Genomic DNA, 24914 nt, shown 5'->3' with positions numbered 1-24914 from the left:
TTGGAGGATATTCAAAACATAAATACATTTTCCCACGAACCTCCTTGATGCAATCCTTGAATCCTCAATACCCTATTCAGTATTGCAACTGCAATATTCACATGTTCTTTCCCCTTTCCTTCCTCTACTGTTATTCTGGCGTTGCTTTCTAGATTGTATGCCACTTGGGGCAAGGACCTTTTATAACACCACATGTTATAAAACAATAGTCAACATGTACATTACCGAGTGTCATGCTTATTTCCCACATGCCAGAAATATTCTTGTTCTTGCTGCATTGCACAGATATAAAATATGCCCAGCAGACAGACACAAGGCAAAAATGCTGGTATTTTAACCCACTGTTCAAAATACTGTCAGCTTCACTTACATAGCTTACTAAGATGCTTGAGTGAAATGGTTGAATTATTTTTTGTGTTTTTCCACCTTTCCAGGGCGGTCTTCAAAAAGAACAGTCATTAAAATGTTAAAATACTAAAATAAAACAATGGCTAATTAATAACTTCCTCTTCTATGTTTTTGCCACAGCAGAAATCATTAGACTTCTATACACCTATACATTTACAAGCTTAGAGTCAATGCCCTGCGTCCACAGACTGATTCTAGGCGCCCCTTCCCCGTGACAACAAGCAACAATAGGGCTATGAAAAGAGGGTTGTGCCAACCATGTTCTTCTTAAAACTCTGGTCATAAGAAAAGCTTGCTGGACCAGGCCAGAGGCCTACCTAGCTTAGCATCCTGTTCTCACAGTGGTCAACCAGAAGCCCAAGAGAAGTCTGCAAACAGGACCCAATTGCAGCAGCACTCTCTCCACCTACAATTTCCAGCATCTAGTATTCAGAGCCCCACAGCCTCTGACAGCAGAGGTAGAAAACAGCTACTGTGGTTAGTAGCCATCAACAGCCTATCCTCCAAGGTCGCAGACAGGGCTGCAATTTCAAATCAGACGGTTTCTTAACCCTAACTTAACTCCCACAAACCAGACCCAAATTTGAGCAGAAACCCTTTTGGCTACTCAATGGCAGAACTCAATCCATTTCCAGCTGTTGACTGAGGGAGAGGGGGCTAGAAGGTGGCAGTTGTCACACACACCCCCCAACAAGCCAAGCCTAGAGTCTTTTCCTCAGGCTGTGCTCTTTTCAGAGACACTCTCCCAACTTCCTTCCCAGCCAGCTGGATTGACATACGCCACGGAGAATGCCATCACATGGCGCTCTTGTCAGAAGGACCGGCCATGTGACAGGTGCCAAGCGATGATGCAGGGAGGGCTGCGGGGCAACGAAGGTCAAGACAGGCCTGGATTTCCCAGGCTACTGCCTTTGTTCAGAGTCACTCATTGGAATACATTAAGGATGGTACAAAGGCAAGAGGTCCCTGGAGGGGCGGCGGCTAATGTTGCCATCACTTCCCCAACCCCGACCCTCCCCCCCCACCCCACTTGCATGTGTCTGCTGCTGGGGATGTGGATTACCAAGGGGCACCTCCCAGGCACTGCCTCCGTGCCTTTAGAGAAACACAAACACACAAGCAAAAGGCTGCTTACAAAGGAATGTCCCCTCCCTGCCCAGACTTCCTATTGTCCCTATATCCATTAAGCGATTCCCTTCCACTCAGTCATTGGCTGAAGGGGCAAGAGCCCAGGCTGAGAAGCAGCCATCTGTCACTGTCTGTAGGACCGAGCCAGGGAGGCGGGGTGCCGAGACCAAAGGATTCTCCCAGAGCATACCAGGGAGCCTCCAAAAACAGCCCTGAACAAGAGTCAGATCAGCCAACTCCCTTATAGGCAAGCTTTCCTCTAGTCTTCTGACCTCAGCTAGTCAGCCTCATTCTTCCGAGGGGAAATGCGTTGAGTACAAAATGTTGTGTTTGCTTAAATCCCTACCAGCCTGATTTCTAAGGACTTGTCAGAATTGGGGGAGCAAGGGGCCGGGAATATGCGACACTGAATCCATGAAGCTGATCTTACGGCAACTTGGATTTAAATGGCAAATTGGCTTCATTTAGCCAGTAAAGGTTGAAACAATTTCTCCCCACTGATGGTGACCTCGGGCAGCCAAACAGAATCTGAAATATAACCAGGAAGTCATGAAATGGTTAAGATAAACAGCATGGCTGTGTTCACACGTAATGCTGAGCCCAAGCCATGACTTAGGATCAATGTGTTAGCTCCCATGGAGGATGGGACAGTTGCTTTGCTCTTTGCTTGTCTTTTTAGCTCAGCAGCTAAGCCAAGGTTTGGTTTAGTGTGTTGTCATAGTTAAAGCTCTCTCCCCTTTAACCACGTGCTGTAAAGCTTAACCACAATCTCAGGTTCCAATGACACACTAAGCCAAACCTTGGTTTAGCTGCCACGCCGTGCTGAGTGAAAAGGACTATGGAAGAGCAAAACAGCCAAAATTTCCTCCCTAGGAGCCAACAGTTGCACTGTCCCATCATAGCTTGGCTTACTGTGATGTGTGAACCTGCCAGGTCAATATGTGTTTCTGACCAGGGTGACACAACTAGTTCAGAGGTGCTCCAACGCATAATAACCATCTGTGTGCTGTGGAAGCAGAAACTTCAGGGATATCTGTGTATAAATCAGGAAAATGGAGCTGCACCTTTGCACAGCTCTATAGTCCTGATCCAAATACGTACAATGCCCCCACTATGGCTGCTATGTATGTACACACACTTGATCCCAAGATCTAACGCAAAGTGTCAGACGGTCCTTCCCTGGTGCCAGAGAAAAGACGTCGCTGCTTACCTTGCCGCCCAGGTTATGGGTATGCGGTGAGTGGCATAGACGGTGAAGGAGAGGGGGCAGGAGAGAAGCCGGGCCTCTTGGGAGAGGCAATGTTTTCGGTTCCCGTGAATCGCGGTCTGGAAGTCGGCATTGAATGTGTTGCAGTAGAGCCCCACCAGATCCAAGATGGAGGCCGTCAAAGCTTCCACAACCTTCTCTATTGGGGGGGGGGGGAGAGAGAGATTGAAAGAAGCACTTTGAAAACTCACAAATATGCCCAAACAGATCAAATATGCTTGGCAGACACTCTGACAACAGGAAGGCCTGCCAAGTTCCAACCTTCAAAGTTGCTAACCCTTTCTGGAAATTCCCTATGACTTCTCTGCAGGGCTGTCATAGTCTGCAGCTTTTCCAAAAAGAAACCAGCATTTGGCACCAGGAAAAGTCCTGTGTGGGTTATACATATTAAGATAGCTCCATAAATTTGCTTATTTTGCGTAATTTACTCTGCTTCTATTAATCTGAAGTGAGCAAGCAGCTATTAGGGAAGTTTTTAATGTTTGAAGTTCTATTCTGTTTTTAGTGTTCTGTTGGGAGCCACCCAGAGTGGCTGAGGAAAACCAGCCAGATGGGTGGGGTATAAATAATAATAAAATAAATTATTATTATTATTATTATTATTATTATTATTATTATCATCATCATCATTATTGCAAAGCATTGATGCCCTGCCTCCTGGTCATCATAAAATCTTGCTCAGCCTACCCACAGGCTTCTACACAACTGCATGCATGCATGCATGCATTCATACATGACTCCCTTTACAGCTACAGTAGAAAGAGATTTGCTTTCTTAAAAAGGCTGCTTAATTACCATAATTTATACAGGTTACTGAAATTGGTTTTTCTTGCAGAAGAATTTGGATTAACTTGGCAAATAAATATTGGTGTATGTGTGTTTGTGACATTTCATTTTAATAACATTTTATTTTTTTACTTTATGCCACCTTAATAATGCATTTAGACTGAAGTACAAATCTAAACAATAAACTATAAATTATACATACATGTATATAAACGATTATAAACAAACGTTTATAAAGCTCAGGTGTACAACTGGCAGTGCTACAGGCACTGCAGATGAAGTCAGCATGCATCACTTTGTAGCTCCTGCACAAGTTACTTAATCTCACTTCTATCCTAAAGTGTATTCCTTTACTCCTGAAGTTCCTTTGTCTCCATTAAGATAGGGATACCAGAAGACAAGCACAGCTAATAGAATTTCAGATTTGGAAAGATCTTGCGGGTCGTCTACAGATACAAGCCCCTTTCCTCTTCTCGGGACAAAACTCAAAAGCTACCATTTGCCACACAGGCCAAAACATACAGGTCTCTACACTAGTGGCCAAAACTGTGGAAACATTGTGGAAAAAGTGTATTTCCAAGGTTTGATGGCTTGTAACACCACTTTCTTTTGGAGTAATGCCATAAAATTATATACCAGTGGAAAGATAATTTAATGAAGAATGCAATGCAACAAACTTTGTTCAATTATCTGTATTCTATCAAAAGTTATAGCCAAATGTATGATTTTGCCTTGTGTTGCAAGCAGTAACTTGTCAGTGGGTGGGTGAGGATCACTTTCCATTGGTAAAATGGCCTGGAAGGATGTCTCTCATGGTCTAAAGGGTTCTACACCTCCTTTCAACTTTTTTTTATATCATTGCAGAGGTTCCTGTTCAGGGATCTCCCACATTATGTTTACTTTGACCCCGAAGCACAATCCCTCAAGGTCTTTAGTGTAGTTGGGGCTTCAATATTTTTGAAAAACAGGTCTGAATTTTCATTATTACTAGGAAACCACCCTGCTCTGAAAAGTCTGGTTAATGGAGTAGCAACTCTAGGGACTCAAGATGTCTAAGCTGAAGATTCAAAGGGCTGATGATGATGATGATGATGATGATTTGTTCAATAAATAACAGTATACAATAATTGGAAAAGTGCACTTGGGAGACAGTGGACAGTAAAAAGCCTTCAGAATTCAATAGCAACTACAGGAGAAGAGAAATTATTACCTCTGTTTTCCCTCATGGCCAAAACCTTTGGATCCTGCTCAGGAAAGAGAAACCAGAAGAGAAATATTTTATGAAAATCAGACTGAAATGCAAGCAACTCTGAGCAAACACTTTATATAACATATGTCAATGTGTTTCCATTCCCAGCAATTCAAGCTATCCAACTGCGGGAATAGCAGCTACGTTTTCCCAGGTTTGGGGAAAATTCTAACCACTTTATTGCTTTATTGTAAAATGTGTGTTCCTTGCTTCTGTCCAGAAGCTAAAAAATGGACTTACGATCAAAAACATTTTAAAAGCCGCCAATAAAATAAAATTCCAGAAGATACACACAAAGCCCATTAAAACAAAGAGAAATTCAAGAACTATTTTTTTAAATAAATAAATGAAACTGATTGAAAATCCATCCACGTAATTAAAAAGCTTTCTGAAAAGGGAAAAGTCTCTGAATGTTCCCTAAACGCAAAGAACAAAGGACCTAGGGAGTTCCAAATAGCTGATCCACTGCAGAAAGGGCTCTATCTTTTGCTGCAACGGAAAGCACCAGCCAATGTAATGGCACTTAAGGCAGATCCCAAGAATGTACTGAAAGAGGGCATTTTAAAATATGCACTCCATATTGGATGCAGCAAGGTTATCAGCAACAAAACTGTCCAAGGTCAAATTAACACACAAGGCTAAATCAAGTGTGCTCAAAGTCAGTGCACAGTGTGAATGCAAAAACTTTACACTGGCTAGAATTCACACCTGAATTTTTGTCCACAGCTATCTTGCCTTAACAGTATTCACATATGGCAAAAAATGTGCTTTTTAGTGTCAAGTGTGAAAACTAAGTTGTCACAAGGGCACTTTTTGTCCTTTCTTAGCTACGTCTTTTTAGAAAATGGAAGAGTCTGCTAAAATAATTCTACTCTCCTCTTTCTCTCATATTTAGCTTAGGCACTCAGATTAAATATTGCTGCTTCCTGACACCAGCTCCTGCTTCTTACCTTCTGGATTTTGGGCTGCATGCGAGATGGACAGGGTGGCAGTTGATTCAGGGCTGCTGTGATCTCCTGGGACTCCACAGCAGCCAGAGCATTGCAAATGGCCATGACAGACTGGATCACTCGTTCTGCCTTCACTTGGACGTCTCCCTGGATGAAGAATTGAAAGCCTCATGTCTCAAGGCAACAGCACATAGAGCAAAACACAATGTGTCACCTCAAAGAGTTGTGCGTATAGCCAGCTCCTAAGGCATGGGGTGGGAATCAGCAGCCCTCAAACTGTTGCTAGACTACAACTTCCATCATCCCTGGCCACTGGCCATGCTTGCTGGATGTGATGCGTGTTGGAGCCCTACATCTGGAGGGCACAGGTGCCCCACCCCTGATCTAGGGTGAATGAGAGTAGTAACCCCACCATAAATTTACTTCATTTATCTACCTCTTCCTTAACTGCCTTATCACTAAATATGGCTTCCCTGGACATAAACTGGGTGATTATGCTGCAGTAAAATCCCAGCACCTTGTGTGAGTTTGACCAAAGAGAACATAAAAAGGAGCCTACCAACTCCAGCAGATCTTAGAGAGCTGCTCAACAAAGCACAAAAGAGCTTGTTTCTGCTCCTTTTACCCCAAACTCAACCAATGTCATAAAAGTGGAAGACAAATGGGTCTTTATCATCATCATTTCCCTATCGTGGCCACCAGCTCTGCGTCTTAATATTGGCTTTCAACATAATAGGTTTTGGAGAAATAAAGCAGCTACTCTGTTGTGTTCAAGCATGTCCTAATGCACTGGTGCAAGTAATAGGACCTTGGAATTCCATTCCAAAGTCCTGCTTTGATGGAACTACTGTCCTAATGTCAACACCAAGTTTCCTGGAACCCATGAAGCCATTTGATATTACCAGCTCCTTCCAACAATATACGGTAATTTCAGCCACTAAGGGGCACTGTTGCTTGTTGCACATGAAGCTCTATAATCCATTGGATTGATAAGACTCAAGTATATGGTTTGCAGGGGCAAAAGAGTCAACAGTCAGCACTATAGAGGATGTAGAAGAATGGGCCTACAGTTTTCCAGCTTCACTGCACATACCGGTAACTTTTTATTTTTTTCATTTGGAAGGAAAGATGCCATGCTGACAATTGCTCTAGCAAAAGCTTGTGGAATAGTGGGGTTAGGGCCAGAAAGAGGAGCCCAGCTGGATCAGCATCCTGTTGTCACAGTGACCAAACAAATACCAATGGGAAGCTCGCAAGCAGGATGAGACAGCAGCAACCCTTATTATGCCCAGAAATTGGTATTCAGACTCTGACACTGTAAGTCAGGGGGTCACCAACCTAAGGCCCATGGGCCGGAAGCGGCCCGCGGAGGTCATTTGACCGGCCCAGGAGCTGCCCCTGAATTGAGCTGCCTGCTTGAGCACTGCGCTAAACTAGCGCAGCGCGAGGACTCGCTTCCGCGGCACCAGAAATCGCGTCTGCGCTGGCACCAGAAATCACGGGCAGGCAGGTGCGCAATCCGGCCCACAAAGGGATCTCTGCAGGACCGATCTGGCCCAGGCAAGATAAACCTTGCCGACCCCTGCTGTAGGTAGTACTTACACAGACATACATTTCCATACAAATGTGCAGAAAGGGAGAAATAATGTAGGACCATGCAGGGGGAGCAAAATCTTCAGAGAGTAGTAATCTAGCTACTGGAACCTAGAAAGCTTTTCCTTTTCCCTGCTCAAAAACCACAGGATCAAGTAACTTGTTCATTTCTCAGATGTGTTATTTTCAGGATCCATCACACACCTCAAGATTACATACTAGTGAACTACATTCCATTCAGCTGAGATTTCCTAGATAGCTTTGTTATGACTCACCTCTTGAAAGGAGGAGAATGGTTTCTTTCTCACACTCACTTTCTCTCACACATACTTTCTGCCCCCAGTCATGGCGATCTGACTGCAAGAGGGTGCATTCACAGATAGGGACCAAACTAGTTCTTGTTCCAATCAGTTTGCTAAAAATCCCTTCACCTTCATCACTAGCAAGGACCAGACAATCACACAAGAGAGATGTCTAAAGGCAATTCTAGCTGCTCAGTTGAATATATTATCGTTCCTGCACTCTCAGCTCAGTTCACAAAGCTAAGCTAGGACTTGAATCCACTATCCCTGATAATTTTTTGGAATTATAAAGTGCTGGCTACCTCAGTGTTGGCAATTTAGAAGGTTGTCAAAGTCTCCTGCTTACCCCTCTCCTTTCACTAAATTCACTACTCCCAAGATCTAAAACACACCTTCTAACCTCTACATTAAGTGCTCAATAACGTAGAGGTTTCAAAATAGGGGGGAAAAACCCTATATGAATCCCTTTACCGTCATGAGAAATTTAACCTTCACAACGTCTTGGGTTTCTTTTTTGTCTACCTTCACAAGTATGTTTTTGACTGTATTTATCGCAAGGGAAGGGAAACTGAAACAAACAGTAGATAGGAACTTGCTGTTAAAAGCTGCTGACAATTTCAAGATTAGAACCTGGGGATCACTTCACTACACCCTGTTTGTTTTCTGCACTGATAGCAAAGGCTGCTATGCAGATCCGCCTCTTGGCTGTAGTCCCAAGCACACTTGTGGCTGGCAGCCCTCACCTTACGTTGGGAAATTTGACTCTCATGAAGGATTCAAGACTGGAATGAGGAAGAAAAGCAAGCAAGCGGTGGACTGTCAGACGAGATGGGAGAAGCAAGGTTCAGGGCATTTATTTTATAAAGCAAACGTCACTCTAGCAAAAACAGTAAAAAAACAAACTAGCACCTTATCAGCTTGAAGCAGGAAATGAAACAATGTGAGCAACATAGTGAAATGGGAAGGGCCTGGAGGAAACTGCAGCGTCGAAAAATACTTGCATTGTCATTTAACCCTAGCCTGTATTTTCATAAATACTATCATACAATGGTCTGTTATATCTGACATCTTCAAACGTACCTGTGATGTCCATACCAGGTGCTATATTGCAGTAGTGACCAGCAGGGCAGCAATGCTGATCTGGCTTCCCTAATCCATATGTCCCTGCCACTTACCAAGAGGGAGAGGGATATGGTGTCAGGGAGCTTGGCAAAGTGTGGGCACAGTGCCAGAAACATCAGATTGGCTCCACTGTTGCGCCCACACCATGCCAAGCCTCCATCTTGTTAACCGACAGTGGCAGGAGCCTTTGGAAAGCCAGCTCCGCAACACAGCTGGGTCTATTCTGCCCCACCAGCCGCTACTGTTCATTGCCAAACAATATGGTGGGTTTTATACCAAAGTGGGTGCAGGGAAAGCAAGTGCAAAGCTACGTGCTTCTTATCTTGCTGCTGCCGAAGAAGACCAGGAACTGGAGATGTAGCTCAAAGAACATGGGGCAATGGTTCGAGCTAGGAGGAAAGTGATGGGAAGACTGGCAATCTCAGGGAAAGTGGTTGAGGGTTACTGGGTTCCCTATCATAAGCTTCCTTATGGATGGATTTCATAGCTTGAAGATGCCAAAGGTGTAATGGTTACATCTAATAATATTCACCGACACAGAGGCGTTTGCAGCACACCAAAGCCATATGCATAGTTCAACGTATGTTTAACTACAACATTAACCCCAATGCTATCCTCTCACCTCCACGGCTAGGAATGCATCGACCTCGTTGTGGAAGGTATCGAAGAGGAGACTCAAGGCCTGCCTATTGGAAGAAACAACAAGAGACAGCTTGGCATAGAGAAAGGAAGCAAGTCACGGCTGGTACGTATGGAGGAAACGGATCTCTGTCAAGGAGAGTTCTTAAGCAACAGCCCAAAGCCATTGGTCCATCTAGTTCAGAAACTGGCAGTGTCTCCCGAGATTCTCAGATGGAAGACTTTCCCATTCCTACCTGGAGATGCTTGGCTTCAATCTGGGACCTTCTGCATGTAAGCCATGCTCTACCACTAAGCCAGGGCCCTCTCTCCCAAGAGGCTGGAGGGAGTTCAATATGGAAGGCCTAAATTAAGAACTCAGCACTGGGTCTATTTTTGTTTTACTTTGGGGGGTTTTTTTGGGGGGGCACAGTGCTTTTTTCCTAGAAAAATGGGTGCCAGTACTCACCATGAAGTTGTTACAGTAAGTGCCACACTTTTTAACAACAACAAAAAGAGGTGCCGGTACTGTGTACCCATGAGTACCCCCTTTAAAAAAGCACTGGCTTTACATAGGCCACCCGAAGTATGCGGCTGCTGCCACTCCATAAAATCATAGAATTGCAGAGTTGGAAGGGACCACGAGGGTCATCTAGTCCAACCACCTGCAATGCAGGAATCTTTTGCCCAACGTGGGGCTTGAACCCGTGACCCAGAGATTCTCCTTTCATCTTACCTGGTGATGGTCTGCTTGATTGGCCTTTCCTGGAGGTGAACGTAGTGGTTGAGCGTGGAAGGACTCTGGTCATCGTTCACCTGCATAAGTGAAGGTTAATTACTCACATGCATCTTGACTCCATTTGCATGTAACGCTAAGGAAAACCATGTGTGAATGAGGAAGCGTGAAGATTCCTGGAGCAAAATCATGGTTACTGCGCTCCTCCCCTGGTCCTGCTGCAGTTAAGCCATGGGCTGGCTTAGAATTATTATTATTTTTTATTTATTACCCATCATCCACCCTAGGATCTCAGGGGGGAAACAGTTCAAAACAACTTGCAATCACAAAAATAGCACAGGTCTTAAAAATATAGAATTCGGGTGTCAAAAACCAGAATTAATAGGTACCTCTTCAGTATTTGCTGAAAGCTGAACAGTGAAGATGCCTGACGCACCTCTGTGGGGAGGGGTTTTTGCAACTTAGGGGCTGCCAAAGAGAATCCCCTCTCCCAGACCACCCCCCTTCCGGTTCCACCCACTTTTAAAACCCGAGAGTTACATGGAAGGAGAGGGACTTTCAGAGGTTTAACACTTCTGGGTACAGGGAGGTCCTTTTAAGGAGAAGGAGCAACACTGCCTCCTTCAAGGCAGATGGTACTTCCCCCTTCTCCAGTGAGGCATCAATCATTCCTGGGACCCACCCACTCAACCCCCTAGAGATAGCTCCAAGAATCCAAGATGGGCAAGGGTCAAGGAGGCAGGTGGTTGCCTGACCGCATCCTTAAGCTGCAATAATCGAAACAGATCCAGTATGGATGGAACAGACAGTGCTCTAGATGCCACCATTGGACCTGCAACCTTAGGCAAAATAGAGCACATATTCCATCTGTACTAGTAATGGCAGAGACATCACACAGTTCTGCTGCTCACTGGCAAGCAAATACTTACTGTCCTAGCCAAGTCAGTGCGCACAGCCTTCCTCTTCATCAGCTGCAGCCGGATATCAATGTCAAACTTCCTGCAGTGCTGGATGTATTCATGACTTCCCAGTGGATGTTTGCTGGAAGGATGCAAACACATCAATAAATTGTAACTAAACAGCTTTCCCCTCTGTGCTGTATGGAGGATAAGCCAGGCAGGAAAGAGCAGATTACTTGGAGCTTCCAGCACCTAATATATCCTAGCTCTGCAACTGCTTTGGCTTGAAGACACTGGGTGTGTCAAGTAATATTTATATACTTCAGTTTTGCTCTCTGAGAATCAGAGGTCTACAAATCCCATAGATAGGCTTCAATTAAATGTATATACTTTCCCCCACCCAGTGTAAAAAATTGCAACACTCAAGAATGTCCAAAAGAAAACTCGAAAGCTTCAGGAATGACAAAGAATGAAAGATTAAATATAATATGTACATCAGGTGAATTCTAAAAAATGTTTAACCCTGAACTGCAACAATGATAAAAATGTATTGAAGCAGAGAATCTTTGGGAGGAAGATTAGCCAAATCACAACTTGAACACCTGGCTATTTCTAACTGTCCTGCAACCTCCTTGTAACTCATGACCTCTCAGTACAGTCTACTTAAAACCCACATGCATCTTTGCAAACCCAAATCTGTAACATAAAGCCCTGGAGCCAACCTCTGAGCCATTGCCTGCGATTCTAATGAAACGTGCCCACAGAAGCAGCAAAGCCATACTGGAAGGGCAGTGACAGAAAGGTAGTCTGGTCCTTTCACCTGCCAGAGGAAAGGGTCAATTCTTATCTATGTCGAGCCTGCATCCTGGCCTAGACTAGCATAGCTGCTGTCACACAAGAAAGCCAGTTTGCAGAGACAGGAGAGAGGGAAGGGGGGGGGAGTGCTGTGTTTTTAAAGGGAAGAAAGACAAGTAGAGTAATAATACTGAAGCAGCTCAGACCTCAACAGCTGGAAAAAGGAGATAGCCAAAAAAAGAGAGTAGGGTCACAAAAGGAAGATTTTGCATTCATTTTCAGGAAGTGCCACAAGGCATTCTTATTCAGGTTGGCTTGTAACACCTGCCCCTAAGCAGATAGGGAATTCCTGAAAACATTTAATTTGGACCGGGCCTGGAGGGCCTCCTGCTGCTGCTCTCAGTGGCTTGCTCTGCTGCCCCTCCTGTCCTACCACACATCCCCACCCCCAGCTGTTCTGTCATTTTAGCAAAAGGGTAAAGAAAGTGTAATTGCAGTTTGTGGGCAAATGTGGGATGTGCTTCTCATATATTCCCTGATGAACTCAGGGAGTGAGAAGGAAGTGACAAGAGCTAACAGAAGGGCAAGAGGCCTTGGGAGGGACCACAGCTTGGTGTTACATCACAGGATTTGCCTGCAGATAGTCCCAAGTCCAGTCCCTGGCATCTGCAGTTAGAAAAGAATCAGGTAGCAGGTGATGGGGCAAGACCCCTGAAGAGCGGCTGCCAGTAAAATACTGGCTAGATGGACTGCCTGGCCTGCTTCAGACTCTGGGAAAAGGGCCACAGCTCAGTGGTAGAGCATCCGCCTTGCGTGCAGAAGCTCTCAAGTTCAATTCCAGGTAGGGCTGGGAATGGTCCTTGTCCGAAATGCTGGAGAGCCGCTGGTGGTCAGTGTAAAAGATCTAGAGCTAGGTGGACCAATGGTCTGCCTATGTTCCTACGCGCTTGAAAATATGTGCATATCTTCAATTAAAAGGAGCATCTATCACTGTTTGTGCTTGTGCAATTTAAAGTGTTTGTCCCACAGGAGAAGCCTCCCTGCCTGGCTGGCAGATTAAATTTCCGCCGCTTCTATTCTCAAGGCTGCAACCTGAATGGGTGTGGGCACTTTGAAACCTATGAAAAGAAGGATTTGTATATTTCATGGAAGATTTATTTCCGTGTGTCTCCTGTCGGTGGACTCCCCCCACCCACTCCATTCAACGTCCCTGCCTGGTATCTGGGCTCAAGTCTGGGCATGTCGGGCAAGGAGTAACCACAGGTAAGTTTGCCTGACCTCTCGAGTTTGAGCTACATGAAGTTCCAGAACTTCTTTAAGTATTTGGTATGCATCAGGAATGGTTGTTTTATATATATGAGAGCCAGTATCAAATGCATACAGTGAGATGTAAAAAAAATAAAATGTTAGCTTTTGTCTACAGAAGGGCACTTGTGTCAAAAGCCAAGGGAAACAGGAGACTGTTGTTTGCGAAAACCCCTCACCTTCAATCATGCAGATCAGAGCTTAGTTAAAGGCAGAGGCGGATACAGACATTCTGAGAAAGATGTACAGTGGTACCTCTAGATGCGAACGGGATCCGTTTCAGAGCCCCGTTTGCATCTAGAAGCAAACGTAACCAGCGATGGCACGCCTGCGCACGCACGCATTGCTTTTCGCCGCTTCTGTGCATGCGTGTGACGTCATTTTGAGCGTCTGTGCATGCGCAAGTGGTGAAACCCGGAAGTAATACGCTCCGTTACTTCTGGGTTGCCACGGAGCGCAACTCGAACACGCTCATCCCGAAGCACATTCAACCCAAGGTATGACTGTACAAACTTCTGCAACTTTTTGTTTGTTTGTTTGTTTGTTTCCAGGAGGCATCAGCTATGCAGAATGCTGCCTGCTAGTCTATGTGGGATTTAGGCAACCTCCTGTCTCCTTGCCGGACTGTGCTGAGTGCTGATTCACAAGCCACTGCAAGACTCAGGAAGCTACTCTTCCCACTCACCCTGATCCATGCTTTGAGTTCCTTTATTTTTAAGATTGCCTTCTATGCGGGGACAGGGAGGGAATTTATATATATTTAAACAGATAAACATACCAGGATTTTTTTGGGAAAAGGGGTAAACGAACAAACTCAATACAAAGCCGAAGAGCTCATCCTCACAACAAACAGAAATCAACAGTCTCTTCTTGAAGGAGACACGTGTATCTCGACCCCAAATCCCATTGAAGTCTATTGGATTTGGACAGCATTCTAGGATTTAAATGACCATTAAATCAATTTGTGGGAGCAGACACATCCTCCATTTCCACATCTATCCTGCCTTTTAGCTGACATGTACAAAATGTTTAAATAAAAGCTGTCACTAGTTTTCTAACATGCTATCCAGTGCTTCAAAATCTCTCCTTTAGAACTGGAACTGAAACGCAGTGCTCAAAAGGTTTTATCGCTCAAACAAATTAAAATGTTCATGGGAAAATTATTATTACAGAGACTGGGATTTGTTCATGTGATATCGCCTGGACAAAAACCTAACAAATTCCCCCCATTCTAGTGCTGTACTATTTTTCTGAACTTCACAAAATCATTATGGAATTCCAAATAAGAACATTTAAAAATACAAAAGATAACCAGAGTTCTTTCACTTTTATTTCTTAGACTGCCTTCAGCAAATCCAAAAAATGGTACATGCCCCAAGCGCATGTGGTTTTGAGAATAAAAGCAATTTGCTAGCTAACTGCCAAGTCAGCAAAAGAAGCAACAAAATTGTTGCAGTGCATCAAGCTGAAACTGCAGCAAAGTTGTCCTAGGGGAAGCTGTCTGGAAGGAGGGGCCGCCAGTTTATAACATTACTGCAGGAAACAAAGCCTTCCTCTTTTTGCCATATATTCCCAACGTAACAATTGGACTGGTTACTAAAACCATTTCAACTGTGCACTGGTAACAGCACTTTGTCTATTTCAGAGATTGTCACATGCAAGAATAAAATAATTTGGCCATTTGCACCAAGATGGACAGAATGTGGAAAGCCTGTGCTATGTCCCTTTCTGCTTTATAGCTTGCCTTTTAGTTGCTAACAGCTTGCCTAGCACTGTCAAACAGGATCTCACGACCAGCTTTTGCATGTTTCAAAGTACAGTTATCAATTGTTCTTGATTTCATTGCTTTATATATTTTTAATTTTGTTTTGTTTATACCACCCTTCATCTGAAGATCTCCGGGCAGCTTGCAAGATAAAATGCAGGATAGAAGCACAAAATAAATAGTTTTAGAAAAACAAAAATACCCTCCCCCCAAACACGTTTAAAAGGCTGTAGAATATTAATCAGCCAAAGGCCTGGTTGAAGAGGAATGTTGTTGAGGTTTTCATTTTACAATCAAGCAGTGCATAAATTTGATGAAATAAATTAAATAAATGAACTCCAGGTGTGAAGGAACTTTGCCTGTGACCCCCTGGTGTCCCTCCATGCTGGTGTGAGCCCCCAACCACCACATAGCAGGAGCTTTTCCTTCCCTTGCTATTTATTTTGGCTCCAACACAGTGAAAGAAAGGCAGGCTCACCATTGCTAGAGGAGGACAGTAGCTGCACTCTTCCAGAAAGCGCCAAATGGCTCCCATTTTTAATTGCTCAAATAGCACTGTTGTGAGGTAGTGTCGCAGCAGGGCTTTTCTGGACAATTTCACTGGTGGCCAACCAGCGTCCCTCACTAGAGGACGGCTGGAAAAGGGGGTGCAGGGCAGCTGTCCAAAGATGACACCCTCACTTCATCCTCCTCCAGTTTCTATCTGGTGGTGTGAAAAGAACTGAAGGTAGGCCTGTCAAAAAAAACCCAAAACACCTCTCTGTCTTCAAGAAGCGAAGAATCCTGCTACCCAAACAATGAAGGGGTTTGGGGAGGCTTGTTTGGGGAAGACGGGAAGCTCGATTGCAAAAAAGAGGAGGTTTCTAAATATCTTTTGAAGGCGCTGCTGCAGCAGAGCAGAGCATTTGCACACTAGCTCATTAGAGAGATTTCCATCCGGATGGAAGGTCAAGCAAGGAGCATTTCTGCTGTCTGCATCCGGCACTTTGTGTCCTGCCAAGAAGGCAGGCGTGCAACACAGGCGGAGAGAAGGGTCAGCTCATTTCATTTCAATCTACGTGCGGAAAAGGGGGGGGCGCGCACCCTGTGTGCCAATTTGCACAGGGAATGCCTGCATTTTTGAGCTCGGGCAGAGATTTTGCAGGCCCGTAAAAACCACCAGTTTTATTCATATCAAGATTATTGTGCTAAGCTTCCCAAACGGATACAATAAAATTGTGCCCCCATGTTGCGAAGCATAAGTTTTAAATCCCAGAGGGCGCGGCGTTCCTTCTTCGTTGACAGAAGCCATGAGGCAGTGCACATGGAATACAGTGGTACCTCGGGTTACATATGCTTCAGGCTACATATGCTTCAGGTTACAGACTCCGCTAACCCAGAAATAGTACCTCAGGTTAAGAACTTTGATCAGGATGAGAACAGAAATCATGCTCCGGCGGCGCGGGAGGCCCCATTAGCTAAAGTGGTGCTTCAGGTTAAGAACAGTTTCAGGTTAAGTACAGAGCTCCGGAACGAATTAAGTACTTAACCCGAAGTACCACTGTATAGTTCTACAAGGCTGTCTTTCTAGGAGAGCAAGGGGACTGAACAGGGCCTGCTACACACCAACAAAACTCACCCTGTTCTCAAGTGCTACAGGCAGCATGGCCCTTGTACCATGGCCCTGAGGGGAATTTCAGCCCTCCAGGTCTTAAAAGCGGCCTGAACTCCCACATGTTGAAGAAAGCTGTCTTAAGGACCTTAAGAGAGTTTGTTTGCCTTCTGCACATGGTCTTTGAGCCCTAACAGAAGGGTTTTCCACAGGGATCGGGAGCCAGAATTTGTTGCTTCTACTGCCGTGGCTACGTCTCACTATTACTTGTTTACAAGCTGGGAAGCTACAGACACCTGGGACTACGAAAACAGCCTCCAGGCAGGGTGCAACCCATGAGAACAAATCAGGGACCCAGATGCGCAGGAGAGTACACAAATATGAGTAAGGTCACTATGGGAGGGAGGGGTGGCCAGGAAGCATTATGTGCAGGACCCAATAGCCATTTTAATTAGTGGCTGGATTCAAACAGAGTTGTCTACAATCCCAGTCCAGCTCATTAATCACCAAACCATTATTTGAACAGCAAGGAGATGGCCACCCCTCTGCAGCCTGTGCAACCACCAGATGCCTTGCTAGCTTGCACTTATGATATAGACTGTAATTCATGAACAGGCCTTTTGCTTTCCATAAATACGGTGCCAGATGCCTCTGCAAGGAAAAAAAGCAACTTAGAAGGGGGAAAAACTCACGGCGCCTGTGGGTTCTAGGTTGGCAGTGTAGCTTCTACTCATCTGATACAAATTTCTTGTTTCTGCTTTTAGTTAAGGCATGTTACATAAAAAGAAAAGAGATTTCTCTGCTGGTGGCAACGTGGCCGTTTAAAAATAAGAAAGCATTGCAAGGACTAATAAGAAATATTTCAATAGCTCCTACTGGTTCTATGGGCTTCAGCCTGGGACATTGTTTCCCAACTCCCCCCTGCAGAGGTTGGCTGAGTTCTTCCGACAGGCAGCCATCCCTGGACTCCATTGCAGTCACAAGAGATTTGCTACGCAGACAGTGCATGCTCGAAAGTGCTAAGAGATCTTGTGGTGCCAAAAGTGATATAGTTAGATCTCTGAGCCGTTTAGACACACACTCTCTATCTCTCTCTTACTGTCATTCATCAATGCAGAGAAAGTTAAACCATGGATTAGGTCACTTTGCTCACTGCCAGGGCTCCACAAGAGCATGAAATAGCCTCAAGACTTACAAAAACTTTCAGAGTGTTCCATACATAAATAATGAAATCTGAGATATTTGTTCCCTTGATCTGGCTTTCAGTGCTTGAGCTCTCCCTTGCACCCCCCCTTCTCTCTCTCTCTCTCTCTCTCTCTCGCACACGCGCACGCGCACACACACACACACACACACACACACACACAGAGAGAGAATGGTTGTCCGCAGAGGGCTCTGTGGAGAGAGAGAGAGAGAGAGAGAGAGAGAGAGAGAGAGAGAGAATGGTTGTCCGCAGAGGGCTCTGTGGTTTTTAAGTCTGTTCACTAACAAGCTAGTCCCAGTAATAATCAGTTTGCACTTGCCAGCTTGCATTCCCAGTCGCTGTAACTGGACCACAAGCTCTTAAGATCAAAACGACAAAGCCACTTTCAATGCCTCCGTACATAAATGAGTAATTTGTTTGGTGGAAGTGCAGCACACCATGGTCAAGGAGGGCAGGTCGGGTGGTCTAAACCGTCTGCCCAGAGCTTGGAGTGCTAGCTCCCGGGTGGAGGACAGCCAACCCATAGGCAAGGTTTATTGATTTTCTGCTGAAAGCAGATGGTATCTTCATTATTCCCCCAGAGCAGATTTCATCTAACCACACCACTCAGTACCAAAGAGAAGCAAAAAAGAGCCCCAAAGATGGGACTGTTTTTCAAAGGCAGCAAATGTGGAGATATGTGCCCCACTGTCCAGCTTGCTCAAAGCAGAACCACGTATGGAAGGGATACAACAGCTCTCAGTCTACAGTTCTGCATCACAAAGTACACCAATTGTCCACTGTCTTGCGGAAGCAGTTGGAGGCAGAAGTATAGCAGTAAACCATCTTTGCCTTTTAAATGCTCAGTTTCCAGCTATGTCTGCTTGATGATGACATCAAGGAATGCATCAGTCTCCAGCACATTCTATCTGTGAGTCTGCTTCATTTATGACCATTCCGTAAGATTTCTGTTGTGTTGGGGTTCAGGGAGAAAGCAATGCACATCCTCCATTTGGCAGCTAGAACTGGAAGAGAACTACAGGAGCCCAATCAGTCTAAAAAGCACTAAGTCAGTCCATCACTTTACACAGCTTCACAGCACAAGCTGAAGACAAATACCTTAAAGAAATGCAACTTATTTGACTCATCTATCAACTTACTAAGCATGACAGTCATCTAAAGAGGGATACTTGGCACCTTCCTAATTCATGAAGTGACTCTTCCATGGAACATGAATTTCAACACAGTCATTGAGGTTTAGCAATATCTTTCCACAGCCCAAGGCTTCCGCTGGGGTGTCTTGGCAGGAATCGCTCAATGATTTAAAAAATAAGGAAGTAAAATACATCACATAGCCCTAACTATGTTCCTAACAGGTGCTAAAATAATCCAGGCTTCACATCACCCTGCTTTGGGGAGAAGCGGATGTTATATGCCAAGCGATGATTAAACTAGTGGAAACTGTGTACGCAGCAAATGGGTGAAGTCACAGAAGTATCCCAAATGGAGGCTGTGAAATTGTGACTGATGCCATCCTGACAAACATGGCAGTGACTAAATAAATAAGCAGGGAAATAGAAATCTGGGTTAAAGAGATTTCTATCCCAAAGTGGTCCTTCAGTCTTCAGTGGTGGGAAAAGTCTATGGAACGGCCTAACACAACATTCTGTGAGATGGGGTGGGGGAATCTTTGATGATCAGAGGGAAGATCTATAAATCACACTTTATAAGAGGGTTAAAGAACAATAGTGGTCAATGGGGCAACAGCACTTACCTGATCTCCCATCACTAGCATTGTTGCAACTTACTAGAAGGAAGAGGGATGAGGTTTGTGAGGTGCAAGTGCACCAGCAGTAGCACTGGATTGGCTCAGCCAGTACATTTGCACCAGGCTGACCTCACTGCCACCTCATCCCTCCTCCACCTCCATCTGGCAGTGACGGAGTCAGGTAAGCACTGCCACACAGCACTAGCGACCACTACCATTCAAGATATGTGCAAAGCTTGCAAACTGGTGTGGTCCCGAAAGGTAAAGAATTGTGATTGTTAGGGCAGCACTCCATAGGCAGCATCCCACACCCTACAAGACATCAGGGTCTCTAAACTATTTCTGCAGCACACCATGAGAGCACAAGATTTAGAATGCACCAGTGGAGGCAAAGAAAAAGGAAAAACCAGGCAGGAAGTCTTTACAGCACAAGCCTCTATATGTCTACTCGGATGTTAATTGAATTTAATGGGGCTTACTACAAAGTGAGTGAGTATAAGCTGGCAGCCTAAACTTTTTTGGACAAGCATTGCCTACTGACTCACTTTTGCAGGAATTCCTCAAGGCCACACAGTTTGAGAACGAAGTCATCCACATCGATATCACACAAGTCATCATGAGTGTAGCACAAAGTCTGATAGATGAGCAAGTCCACGGTGGAGGAGCCTGCCAGGAGGGGGGGAGGGAGAGATCAATCACAGCATGATGAGTCTCAAGACAACATTCCCTGGGCCTTTCCCTCCTAAGTCCAGTAGACTCCCTCTGGCATCACAGACTCCACAATTCTCCCAGAACCTGATTATATTTCTGTTCCCTTCACAGCAGTACAAAATGTCACCAGAAAACCATCCAGACGCTCCCAACCTAGGTCTAGAAGAGACTTCTGTGGTATTAACTTCTAGTGCAGCTCACTTCATTGCAGTGAAAAGAAGAATATAATATACCTAATACTAAATCAGTTCTCAAAAATTCCTGCCCCCAGGAACCACTTGAAAATTGCTGGGGTTCTCCTTGGATTACTTAAAAATAAAAGATGACAAGCCCTTGTTAGCCTCTTTGATAATATAACCCTGGTCTATTTGGCCCCCGTCTCTGTCATCCCCCCCCCAAAAAAATTAAGAATAAGACCAAATACATATATTCTGGCCTGTTCCAGCATCTTTCTGTGGACTATATGAATGGAGCTTATGGACCACCAGTGGTCCACAGACCACAGTTTGGGAACATTTGTTCTGTTGATACAAGCGGAAAGTGCACCCCAGTTCAAACCAGCAAAACTTACAGTCACAAGTAAAAGTGAGAGGCTCCTGCAGGCTATCGTAAACCACAGTCACTTTCAAGCTGACTCCATGGCCAAGGTGTTCACGACTGAGGTTGACAGCACTCCAGACAAAACCAGTAAGAGAATAGTCCTTGGTACTGTAGCCAGATCTAAGTCTGTGGGCAAAATGAGATGGGTACAATTAGTTTCCATTACCACCGAATGCCCATTCCTTGTGACATCTGATAGGATCTCATCTTTTCCCTTATTCTTTTTTAAATAAGGGGACACTGTCAAAGGTCTTTGCACTTGATCTCCTCATCTTTGACCCCTGTTAAAATTTATATCAATGTATTATGCTACTGAGATTCTCAATTTCCCATTTACTCAGATAACTGATTTGATCTTCTGAAATATTTGGCTAAGCTAACACCAAATCTAAGATTCCTGCCTTAAAGGATATTGAATTTCATAACTACCTTGTGGGGTCAATCAAATGGAGTGAGTATGAAAGAGCATATGGCCTAGAGATTAATTTGTGCTTCAACAATGAATGAAACTCAGGTTTGTTTGCCCTCCAACATGATAACATATCCCAAGCAGTAGCTGTATAGGGCTTAACTAGGAAGCTGCCTCCCTGACACTGGCATTGCTACACCTGTGCCCTGGATGGGCAGGGTGGTAGTGAGGTTGGTGTTGCGCAGATGTACTGGCAGGGGCACCTACACAGCCCTTACCTATCTGCCACCCTGCCTCATCCAGGTAAGTTGTAGCAACGCCCATGTTGGAAGGGCAGCTTCCCAGTGCTGCCCCACCACACTGACCGCTAATGATCTCAAGTAGTGCAGAGGCCCAGATAGTTGATGCGTTGATTGTCACTAACCTAGACTTCATCTAACTCTAGACATGGTGAAATAGAATACAAAAGAATGAATGGGAAAGGAAAATACCATGTATGTACATCTGAAGAACACTGAATCTTTTTGAGATGTGCTACTTGGGAGAAAGAAAATGGAGAGAAAGGATCACACTGGCCAAATGTCATAAAAATTGACTTCTGTTTTCTCTAATAACAGGGTAACTCTTAGCCAGACCAACAGACTAAAACTCTGTGCTGGTTTGAGCTATGTATGCAATCCATGTCGTTGGCCTTGTGACATTCCCCACTACCTTCACTTCCAAAGCATGGGAGGAATGCCTTCTCTGCCTTCTGTTGCTGCTGCATTATTGCAAGCCATGCCAGGAATTATAATCCCAAATAGGTTCATCCTCATCCAATCAACTGCAGGCTTAGACTCTTTCCACTGGAGCCATTGCTTAAACAAAGTGCAACAAAAACTCTAGGGACAAAGAGGATTTTTTCCCCAGTCGCTGAGGATTAATCAACAGCAGTAATTAATTGCTTGAGGCAGTTAGGCCATTGCTTATCTTAATTCCTTCTATTTCCGATGTTCAGAGGTGAGGTAGCCAAGGAGATGCTATCCATGCAAAAGAGGGAAGTACTGGTAGGCTCCAAGAGAAATGTCAAGGTTTGGAAAACTGGGGGGTAGGGGAGCCCCACGGAGAAAGATCCTCAAAAAACAACCCATTGAGGACAGAGTATTTTCAGTGGCCAAGGAATGCTGACTGTTTGGTGGGGATAATGGAAAACTAGGTGGAAGAGGGAATGGAATGCAGTAGAGTATGGCTGGCCAGCTGTAACAGGAGCACTCGACAACGGAACATTTTATCATAGGTCCCACTTACAGATACTGACCACAACCACAGTTCTGTAAGTTCTGGTCCTTATGGAGCCCCCTTGGAGGGGATGGGAAGCAAAGGCAACCCAATGAAGACTGAGCATGCTCAATGGGCACAGAACGCTGACCGACTGTGGGGCAGTGCTGGAATGGACTGGGAGGAATTCTGAATAGCAGCACTCTGCTATTTTGATGCAGGGCTCCCTTGTAGATACTTAGGTTCCAAGGAGGACTGCAGCCAAAGGATCCCCTTAGTAGGGTGCTTTGATGAGTCCTAGACTGGTACAGGTGGTGACGATTTTGTGCCCATTCAATACACATGCACCATGGAAGGGGGCAGAATGGAGCGGGGTGGGCTTATGCCAACGCACACAAAGACCCACAAAGCAACCCCCACACAAAGGGGGAGTTGCCTGTACTTACACATCCAGCATATGGCAGAAAGCAGCAACCTCTTCATCCTTCTCCTCAGAAACCTCAAACAGCTCATAGCCATTGGCCACAGGATAATGTTGAGAAGTGGTCTGATACCAAACAAGAAATTGAAATAGACACAATACTCTCAGTGAAATATAGTTTCTACTATCCACCCCCAACTTGTACACTGGCCAATCTCAGATTTATTTTATTTCCATAATTCAGTATACAGGATTATATCCTAATCAGCACAAGTGAAGTTTCCTCTTTGAGCAGGGTCTTCATTCTTCCTCCATGCTGCAGACTTTATTCCTCATCTCACCCAAGCTACTCCTGACTGATGGTCAGCGACCATCAGGAATGATGAGGGATGTAGCCTGGGGGTGGGTGGGGGGCTACAGCTGGAGAAAAGTCTCTGCTCCTCTTGTGCAAGAGGAAGTGCTGTTGGTTCATATAATCTGTGCTTAGGGTCAATTCATGGAGAAGGTACACCAATCTACACTGTCAACTGGGCAAATCTGTCAGTTTTTGATTCTCTGTTTCTCATTTTTTCCAATCTTAAATTCAGTTCTCCACATTTATGCAGCACTTTGCAATTTTTTGCAAAAACAAAACATAACCTGAAAATTCATCAGCATTTTAAAACGAATTTCTTCCAACCAACACATTTTTGTGCACTATTCTGACAAATACATTTTTTTGTAAACAATTTTCCCCAATGCACATGTAACTTTCATGAATATATGCATTTATATGCATATTTTGGCCTAATATTATGTATTTTTGTATGCATTGCTTGGCCATAGAGCAGCACTGCAAAATTCTGAAAACTGAGTTTTGAAGGATGGCTGTGTTTCAGTTTGCATATTGTTTTGAAAAGTGTGAATTTTCTAAGTCTGCCTTTAAATGTGAACTGTATCAAATTTCTTTCTCATCTTCTCTACCCACAAAATTAGGATACCCAAAAAAAATATGGTCGAGTAGAAAAGACAGATGTCTGCACATGATGAAGCGTGAGAGAGTGTTTCTTCTCCACATGACTTGCTTTCAATTCAACCCACCTTAACCCTAACAGCCTTGGCTGCTTTGTAGTGCTCTGATAAATGTGGGTTAAGTTGTGCATTGAGCTTATGCTGCAGATCTATCCAGCTCACTGTATTGAGGAGGTTCTTGCTTTGGCTTACAGCTATTAATTCAATTATTAATATCAGTTATTGATATAAGGACAACAGCTGCACTCCTTTGAGCCAATGCAGAACTCATAACTACTGCAAATAGCTTTGTATTTATTGCCTGCCTTAAGAAAAAAAAGAAACGAAGAAAAAGAAAGCAGAACACATCTTGAATGCCGGATGAACTGATATGATCTAACTTCAGTGCTTGAACATACCATAAAGCAGATTTGTAACCTAGCAGTTCTGAGGATAGCTGTGGGTACAAATCCAGCAGCCTACACTGGTCCACAGCCTGATCTGCACCATATTTCTATTTATATGATTTATTTCAAATATTTCTAAATCACTTTTCTAAAAACATTTCCAAAGAGATGTACAAACATAATGTAAACGTTAAACAGTTATCATATGGCAAAAAGGAACTAAATAGCATTCCACAGCCTAAAAGAAAACTGGCCAGAATTTAATCAATGACCCCATAGAAAGGAAAGTCTTTGTAGAACAGTGCATTCATTAGTGGTTTTTCCAAGAAAAATAGGAATGTATTTGTTTGTAAAGACTCAGTTTTTATACCAAGGATCCTCCTCCCAAACTAAACTTTGCTAAAGTTTCTGCTCTGGAAAGAAACTAGTGGAAGACTGTATGCACATAGATTCATACCCCCCCCCCCCGCCCCGCATATGCATTTGGATTATTTCTTATGCGATCTCTCTCAAAGATCTGTAGCTCTGCTGGGATGGTGCTGATGGCAGAAGCAGATGCCATTTAAAATTAACAATTAAAAAAAAATCATCATTGTTATCACACAGGCGAGATAGTTGTTGTTAAGTTTTTATTTTCAGAAGAGGGAGAATTCT

The 24914-nt window shown here is 44.3% G+C and overlaps 1 protein-coding gene across 3 annotated transcripts in view; it reads right to left on the bottom strand.

Annotated features, from left to right (window-relative positions):
• The window catches only part of PIK3C2B (phosphatidylinositol-4-phosphate 3-kinase catalytic subunit type 2 beta), an 89045-nt gene that overhangs the window by 34299 nt on the left and 29832 nt on the right, over positions 1–24914 (bottom strand). For all 3 annotated transcript variants that reach the window (XM_079982323.1, XM_079982322.1, XM_079982324.1), the window contains 9 exons: positions 22889–22989; positions 20748–20902; positions 20011–20131; positions 11089–11200; positions 10160–10239; positions 9428–9491; positions 5789–5935; positions 4800–4833; positions 2747–2942 (listed from right to left, as the gene is read on the bottom strand). In XM_079982323.1, the coding sequence (XP_079838449.1) occupies positions 2747–2942; positions 4800–4833; positions 5789–5935; positions 9428–9491; positions 10160–10239; positions 11089–11200; positions 20011–20131; positions 20748–20902; positions 22889–22989 (1010 nt within the window). The remainder of the gene's footprint in view (positions 1–2746; positions 2943–4799; positions 4834–5788; positions 5936–9427; positions 9492–10159; positions 10240–11088; positions 11201–20010; positions 20132–20747; positions 20903–22888; positions 22990–24914) is intronic.

The sequence above is a fragment of the Podarcis cretensis genome (genome assembly GCF_951804945.1).
Source record: "Podarcis cretensis genome assembly, chromosome: 6".
Classification (NCBI taxonomy): domain Eukaryota; kingdom Metazoa; phylum Chordata; class Lepidosauria; order Squamata; family Lacertidae; genus Podarcis; species Podarcis cretensis.
The sequence above is the reverse complement of the archived record's forward strand: the minus strand, read 5'-3'. Positions and strand labels throughout refer to the sequence as shown.